The following is an 8685-nucleotide window of genomic DNA, read 5'->3' as shown; positions in this document are numbered from 1 at the left end:
GCACGATATTTTGCGCGACAGTCGCGGCGACGCACGATACATTTAACACGAAATATCGTCCTTGTGCGACAGTCGCCCTTTTATATGCGATATCTCGCCCTTTGAACACGACCGTCGCCCTTTGAATAGTAAAAGTAGAAACGAAACGAAACAGGAAAAGACGGTCTCATTCGTAAGTACCAAAAGTACATAAGTAAGACCCATTTGTAAGTAGACTAAAATGTCTATTTGAAATTCTCCATTTAAGTTCGTTCGTGCATGAAAAATGATATTAATGTGTTAACCAATATTTTTTGCATTACATCCATGAAAAAATAACTTTATAAAAATTAATTTGACAATTTATTTGTTTACACAAGTCGTTTATTTGTTATTTTAAGCATATCACGAAATAAAACGTTGTAAACGTGCTACATGTTGTGCTGAATTGCATATCACCACGTTAACATAAGTATAGTATCAATCCTAAGATGATCCTTTCTATCGTTCTATTTCGTGATTTTTTTATCGCAGCTTATGTAACTTTAAAAATAATGATGTCATTGTTGTCAACACCCACGAGCACTGAATCAGTGCTGAAGCTGTAGAAGACTGAACGTGGACATTTTACCCCATCCGTCTGTGAAGCCAGTGTGGCCAGTTTCTTCTTTCCCTCGCTGTCTACCTGTATAATCGTGTTGGATGCATAGCCACAAACGAGCACTTGTCCACTAGGTGTCACATGAACACCCCGTGGGTCCTGTAGGTCAATATCAGAAAAGGTGGAGATAACTGTTCCATTTATAGTCAGTGTGAGGAGTGTGTGTTTGCCCATGTTGGTGACGTAGATCTTGTCATCCATGAGGTTTACAGCACATTTGTACACTGCAGACATAAAGCATTATACGACAATATTTATATGCAATTTAAGGTTATTCGGAAACAAGTTAATAATCAAATTTTATTATTTTAGTCACTAAAATTACATAAGACAAAAGAATCTAAGGAGATTATTTTGTATGGTTATACTTTAAATAGCACTTTAAGCGCCTTGGCAGACCGTGCTTAATCAAGTACAGATGTGTACATAACTAGCATGAAGATTATTTAAAATCTGAAAAGAAACCCGTATATTTCGAACCATTGTTTTTCCATAGATTTATTGTATCGCTGTTTCATGTGAGTACAAAGGTTGGTATACATGTACAATTCTTTAATAGACAAATTATAAAACATAAGTAAGCCACATTGAAATCGTCAATCATGAGAGTGATTAGCACTATGTATTTCTTAATAGGTGTGCATCGTTATAACTATAACAAAAAAATTATGTGTTCACTACCTGTATCTTGCCGCGTTGTGTCCTCGTACAGTTTCTTTACAAGTGTTCCAGTCAGAGTGTAACGATACAGAGCTTTCCCGGAAGTTACATATAGATCACCCTCATGGTGGGCAATGCCAACACACCTATGTGACAGTTGAAGCTTCCATCCCTTCTGCAGCCTGTCATTCCTGACAGATATCGTCTGTAGACCGTGTAGACCGTTATCATTGCATTTCTCGTTCGTTGTAACAACCACCTCACTTGAAGATATCAGACACATGTCATATGAAAAGGATAACACTTCGCAATTGCTCAATAACTGGTATTTCTTATCTAGCAGTGTCACCTTATTATTTCCATAGTTTAGTACAACCGTCTCGCCAGTAGGAAGCTCACAGATTGAATAAATACGGCATGTAGATCCATCAGGAAACATTTTAATGCAATAATCTGACTTTGTCTGCAACGAAATAAGATTATTAAGCTGGCCAACTCTCCCAAGATCTGCCAATTTGAATAAATACTTTTCAATCTCTTTACTGGGCGCAAATTTCATACCATATTCATGTGTGACTTTCGACTCTTTTAGAAATAATTCAGAGTCCTTTATCTGCTGTTGACCTTTTTCTAAAGCTATAAAAAGAAGTTTACTGCTCTTGTTGCAAACTTCATTTGCCATTTTACTGAGATATTGCATACTTTCTTGAATGCTGTTACACGTATCTCTTTCTTTTGACATATTTATAGTACAGCTAGAAATTAATTTGTCCAATTGTTGCATTGTTGCTTTCTCTAGCCGATCTAATTCATTATTGATTTTCTGCCGCACTGTGTCGATCTCTTCCCTAATTCGCTTGTACGTCATTTTAAGCGACAGAAGATTGCCTTCTGCTTTTTCTTTCAGTTTTATCAACTCTTCTTGTATTTTCTGAATGTTTGATGAGAGCTCATGGGCGTCTGCCGTTGAATATTTGTTTATCTCTTCAATAAGTCTGACTTTACTGCATGATCTACAATGCAATATATGCATGTATATTGTAACCACTGTGTACGTACATTTGTTCTTCGCTTATATTATGCTCTAGAATAAAGCGCAAGTCGCCCTCGCTAAGCAAAGTTCATTTAAAACACGAACATTTTATATAAATAACATCACGTCTTTCACATGGAATTAATAATCTTTAAAAATGTATACCATTGAAGCGTTAATGTTTGATTGATTGGTTGGATTAAGTGCACATTCAAGTTACTGACAATAGCATACCTTAACCCATTTATGCCTAGTGTCTAGAAAAAAGGCCTTGGCAAACAGCGTAGACCCAGATGAGACGCCGCATGATGCGGCGTCTCATCAGGGTCTGCGCTGTTTGCTTAACGGAATTTCTGTAAGAAATATTCTAAATATAAAAATAAATATACTAGACATCCCTACTTTTGGAAATAAATTGATCCAATTTTGAAGGAAAGTAGAGTCCACTAGGCATAAATGGGTAAATCAGAGGTAGAGAAAGAAATAGAAAGGATTGCATGACCAATCACCATACAAGTCATGTAGCCGTGCCGAGAATCGAACCCTCGATTATCATATTTGTAGTCCTGTGCTCTACCAACTACAGCCGACAGTAATCGAGAAATGAAAATATTGATATCAACACTCAATTTTTTAAATCGTTTCGCGTTGCAACGCTTTATAATTTTCAGGTTTTAAAATCGTTAAAAGATGCATATAATGGCTATATTAGAACATGGTAAATGTTCAGTATTACTGTTTCCTCACAAATATCATAACTAAAACGAAAATTTGCGAATCTGAAACAACTTTTTTCAATTTTGTCAATTTACCAAAACGTGAAAAGGCCCCTTTAAGCATGTATGAAGTGCACTCCAAACGTTGTAATCCGATACTTTAAATAAATGTAAACCTCTTGACTAAATTTTGACGGTTTAAGTAAACACATGCGGCAGAGATTTTAAACCATAATGTGCACTAAATCATATGTACAGAAATTTTGAACGGCTAATAAAAACTTCACTTTTGAAATACATTGTATATCAAAATATATTCAAGAAGAACACCCACTTCTTAAAATTCATTTCTCGCGTTGTTTCGTTTGGTTAAAACCCAGAATTGTTCGAACATACCATCACAACAACAAATATATTTTAAACTTACCTGTGCTGACGTGCCACGCACATGTGACAACAAAGTTGACTATGGTCATCACAGAACAGTTTTATTTTCTCGTCGATATGCTTTCCACACTGTTCCAGACTGTCTATCGTTGACTTGGCAAGCGGCCATTTATTCATTTGTCCTCTGCCAAACACAGGATGAGTCTTGTAAAGTTGTTTGTGCAGTTTGACACAGCCGTCGCAAAAAACCTTGCAACATTCCTTGCAATGAAACTGAGCCTCGAGCGACTGGCAAGCCGAGCATGTATAGTCGCATATCGTATCTGATCCTTTTGCTGCAAGCGAAGATTCCAAAATGGAAGCCATTTTGTATGCAGGTAACAAACCTGCAAAAATACAAGGGTCAGGGTATCCCCTATGCGATCATACAACAAACCTCTCGCCACTATCAACTGTCTCAACAACGCAGATACATCTGACTGAAACAAAAGCGATAAATGAGCTTTGATATATTAAATCACTAATAACTGATAAGAGATTATGTACGCCATCCAACCGAAATGTAAATATTGTTTCTGGATGACAAGTCGCACATGGCAATCCCGTTTAAGCTAATAACACAAGTCGTATAAGCGAATAACCATTGTAATGTTACGACTTTGCAAAATGTATACGAGCCTCGCTCTGTGAAAAGGGAGTTAAATGCATGTGCGTAAAGTATCGTCCCTGATTAGCCTGTGCGGACGCCTTAACTGGATTTTTGGCAGGAAGAAACTTTCTTTAAACGAAAAGTAAAAGGGGAAAGTGTCGTCCATTATTAGCCTGTGCGGACTGCACATGCTAATCTGGGACTACATTTTATGCAGATTCATTCAACCCCTTTTTCATAGAGCGAGGCTCATATGTATAAAAATCGTGTGTTCCCCCAAAATCTTGCTCATAATAAAACGCACAAGATACCCATATACAAATATGAAGCCGTGGCATTAATGTACGACTTCGTGACCAACCTATAAACTATTATTTGGTCCACGATCAGTCTGTTTCAACATGAACGCAAGCCGAACTGTCTATCACTTTCAGGCTCTTTCGGAAAGGAATGCCAGCGACTTGATAATATGAGGCAATAACCGTATAATAAACAAAGAGCAGGGTCAACCATTAACTCTCATCCAGAATTGACACAACTGTTATTGAGCTTATAGTTTTTAGCATAGGTGCGTTTACGCACCTATGCTTATGGTATATACCACATTTCGAAAATCCACATCGATCGGTTGCCCATTATGAAGCCTTACCTGATCAAAAATCAGACGAAATATCTATTTAATTTAGTATATGGTCATTCTTACAAATTTTTTTTGGAAACGTTTTTCTAACGTTTTCTTCCAAGAATATTGCTGACACCGTTTTTAGTGAATTTTTCTAAGACCGTTTTATGTCAAAAAATCTTCTTATAACCTTAAACAAATTTCGTTCGTAAAACAATTCTATATGCACTATAAATCTCAATCTCCTACATAGTGGCCTCCCTTATACTAGAAGTTACTGACCGGGCGAAGCAAGGGAAGTAACTGCTGTGAGGAGTTTCTATAAAAATCTGCATTCAGAAATCTGTATTCAGAACTCAATCTGTTGTGCACGTCTGCATCTAACGCTTACCACAAGTTTTACGACAAATTCTTGACGCAGACGAATAGGGTAGCGTCTATTTTCATTTGTGAAAAGAATAGTTTGATACAGATCTGTCCGTGCTTAAATTTTGAAAGGCTTGGGTAATTATTTTTCATAAGCGTTTCAAACACTGATGTAAATGGAAAGATTATCTATTTAATAGTCGGTAATTGTTTGAAATTATTGATTTGAGAAATTCGCGGATGGCGATATCGAACTACATTATACCACGTGACGCCATTCTTCCCTGTATCTTGCACCTATGCTTTTAACGCCATCGGCGCTCTCGTTACTATTTGCATGCATAAAGGTAAATGCCAGGTTACTATTGGCAATACACTGCCTGTATCAAGATAAAAATTCCCACGAGTTTGTTTTCTGTTTAAGTTCGTAACATAAACGTCAGTATAAACTAAAGATGATAGTATTATAGATCGATTAACTGCATTGTCATTTTTGAAAAAGCTTTATAGAAAAAGGGAGGTATACTATATATGTAATATCGTGTAAATATCAACATAATAAATATAACAGATATACCGCAAACAGGAATGACATACTTTCAACCAAAGAAAGAATCGTTTTCAGTTCTCAGAGAGGGTAACTATATCACAATGTTTCATTCGTTCTATTATTGCATGTAATTCAATGTTCAATCTCCAACTAAACCTAGCATCGCAATGCGAATATTTCCAATAATTGTATTTTAAAAGGCATGTATTAACCACCATGTTAAGTATTTTTCAACTTAAAGACTTTAAGGGAGGGCTATTTGGTGCAACTCAGGTGCATATATCTTCATTTGTATACACTACAATGCAATTAAGTATTAAATTTCGTTCAAACTGAAAACCAAGTTTGTCACACGGAAGTAATTATTTGAATTACAATATTTTTATGACGAGATTAAGAAAGAAAATGCTGATTAAAAACAGTTATATGTAATATAAACGATAACACACGGCCGGGCTTGGCCGGTTGTCTTTAATCGGTCCTAGCCGCTGAATGGCCCTCGGGCCGTTACGCCGACAGCAGGCCGATTATAGACGTCCGGCCCAGCTCAGCCGTGTGTTATTGTCTAATTATTATGATCAATTGTTGCCAATATTTTGTATGTATTATGACGTGCATTTTGAAGTGCATGCATAGATTTCATATAAAATTAAGGACAATCGGCGTACAAATTAAAGTAGTTAATATAATACTGTCACTTTGACATAAAACACAAGAGGACCAAATTGATAGATTACGTGAGTCATCGTCCCCCGAAATTGCATTTTTCATTAAGGTGATGGGTCGGCTACTTGATTTCACTATATTGACAACATTAGAACACGCATTGGAAAACTTGAAATTTGTCCGTACGTATTTTGGACGGAACAAGCGTAATCCATAATCGATTGCGTTTTACCGTGTCGAATGCCTGTAAGAAGTAAATATGATAATTATTCAATTGTGCTTCGAATATCTCTAAAATCATATAGATAATCGTTTTTATCCCATCTTCACCGCGACAATGACGGTATAACACCATATGGAATAAACAAACCTCTATCCCACCTTGTTGAATAAACTTGTAAGATAAGTATTTGAATAGTTGAGCCTTCCTCTGGGAAAAGTGAGCTTACTGCATGTGCACAAAGTGTTGGTTTGTTATTGTTCTTGTTATGTAAAAATGCGATGGGATAAATAGAATACTAGGATAAAAGTTGAATAGAGGGAAGTTTATGTTGCTCGGCTCGAACACCGAAAGCGCTCGCCAATGCTCGCGCTCAAGGCCTTCTAAGCCTCGCAGCATAAACTTCTCTTTATTCAACGCTTACCTAGTATTCTCTATTTATTCTACAGCTAAATGATTTTATATAACAGATTACGACCGTCAGATAAAGATAAGGTTTATCCAACAGGTTAGCTTTATCCTACGGCTAGTACATGTACATAAGGACTACTTTTTTTCGGCCTTTCAACTCTCGGTCAAGGGTAAAACGCAGTTAAATTTTTTAGACGATTTAGATCTACGCAGAAAAAATTGTATCAAGATATTTAATTTGTTCTTAAATTTGGATTTACCTATGAATTGAATGTTTATTTTTTAAATGGATATACCGTATACATCGAGTACTGCTTATCGGTGGGTACGACGTATCGATGTAATCTAAACCATGCCGAATATCTGTCCCAAAACTTCTTAGTTCCGGTACCGAATGTTTACAAAAATTGTCTTACTTAATTATAAACAAAAAGTAACCGTTTAATGGCCTGTCTACGGGTAACTATGTTCTCGTTTATAACAAAATACAATGTCAGCGGTAAAATCGAGCACAGTTACATAAGTTTGTTAATGATTGAGAAAGAATTTAACGTTTTCGATTGCTATTTTACCGAATAGAAACATTCCATAGTAAAATAACGTCACATGGTGATGCGCGTGTTAGACGGTGCTGTATTTTTACATATATGGGCATTCTACTACGGCAACTATTACTCGCTCAAACTTCATATCATTCAATTGAAATAAAATGTTGCTTTTTCTGGGTGTTTCCAATAAATGTTGTTTATCCCACTTTTTAAGCGAATTCGGTTGATTAAAGCCCCGGCTGAGGCTTTTTGTTGTCTAAGCCTCGCATGATAAACCTGATCTATAATCAACACGTATCTATTATTCTCTATTTTCTTCTTTTCAGTTGCACACTATTGTCAAATTTGATCTGAAGAGAAGTCGATTCAATTGTAAACACAAAATTGAGACTAGAGGACTAGAAAGTTCAAATTTATTGCTAATTTGTTGTTGTTTTGGAAATATGTAATAATGTTAAGTTTATATTGTTTAGTTTTATAAAATGTACATATTCTCTCTCTCTCCTCTCCAAAGACAAAAAAAAAAAAGAGAGAAAAAAGAGAGCAAACAAAAAAAAACAAAAAAAATCCCCTCTCAGGAGTTCCCCTCCGTCCCCTCGCCCGCCCAAAGAGAAAGAAAAAAGAGAGAGGAGGAGCCCCCCCGGCCGAGAAACGAAAAGCCCACACCAAAACTCAAAAAAAAGCTCTCTCCGCAGACTGCTGAACGCCCCAGCTCAAAGAAGAGGAGCCGGAGCCTAGAGACTCGAGATGAGAGAGGAGCCGGAGAATCCCTCAACAAAGACCCTCTCGAGCACCGCCTCTAGATCTAAAGAGATCTCCCTCAAAAAAGAAAGAGAGCTCGAGAGCTCTCGAGAAGAAGGAAAGAAAAAAACTGCTCCCTCAGAGACTCTCTCCCTTCCCGATCCAAAAAACACCCCCCCCTCGATTCAAGAGTCTCTCCCTCTCCCTCTCGCACCAGACGCTCTGCATATCCTCTCTCTCCCTCTAAAGCTCTCTCCCCTGCTCCTCCCCCTCCCTCTCCCTCCCTCTCTCTCTCGTCTCGTTCATTCCCCTCCTCTCTCCCCCTCTCTCTCTCTCTCTCTCTCTCTCTCTCTCTCTCTCTCTCTCTCTCTCTCTCTCGTAAAGAATTAAGAGATACTTTTTATATGGGCTAAATTCTTTGGAATAAAAAGTAGCTTAATATTTGAGAACGTCTAACGGACTAACGTACTTCGTTG

At 37.1% G+C, this 8685-nt stretch overlaps 1 protein-coding gene across 1 annotated transcript; it reads right to left on the bottom strand.

The window, feature by feature from the left end:
* Window positions 1-329: 329 nt before the first annotated feature.
* On the bottom strand, window positions 330-3970 carry LOC127875143 (uncharacterized). The gene is made up of 3 exons (XM_052419980.1): window positions 3477-3970; window positions 1322-2313; window positions 330-864 (listed from the first exon to the last, which is right to left on the bottom strand). The coding sequence occupies exons 1-3, from the start codon at window positions 3800-3802 to the stop codon at window positions 515-517; spliced, it is 1668 nt and encodes a 555-aa protein (XP_052275940.1). The 5' UTR covers window positions 3803-3970; the 3' UTR covers window positions 330-514.
* Window positions 3971-8685: the final 4715 nt, after the last annotated feature.

The sequence above is a fragment of the Dreissena polymorpha genome, chromosome 3, assembly GCF_020536995.1.
Source record: "Dreissena polymorpha isolate Duluth1 chromosome 3, UMN_Dpol_1.0, whole genome shotgun sequence".
NCBI lineage: Eukaryota > Metazoa > Mollusca > Bivalvia > Myida > Dreissenidae > Dreissena > Dreissena polymorpha.
This window is presented reverse-complemented; position numbering and strand designations above follow the sequence as displayed.

Bases quoted from the DNA above. Each gene is read 5' to 3' on its own strand.
- LOC127875143 (XM_052419980.1), bottom strand. From the start codon at position 3,802: ATGGCTTCCATTTTGGAATCTTCGCTTGCAGCAAAAGGATCAGATACG. The intron at 2,314-3,476 runs GTAAGTTTAAAA...ATTGCATTGTAG, and splicing joins TGCGTGGCACGTCAGCACAG to ATCATGCAGTAAAGTCAGAC. The intron at 865-1,321 runs GTAGTGAACACA...TTATGTCTGCAG, and splicing joins CACAACGCGGCAAGATACAG to TGTACAAATGTGCTGTAAAC.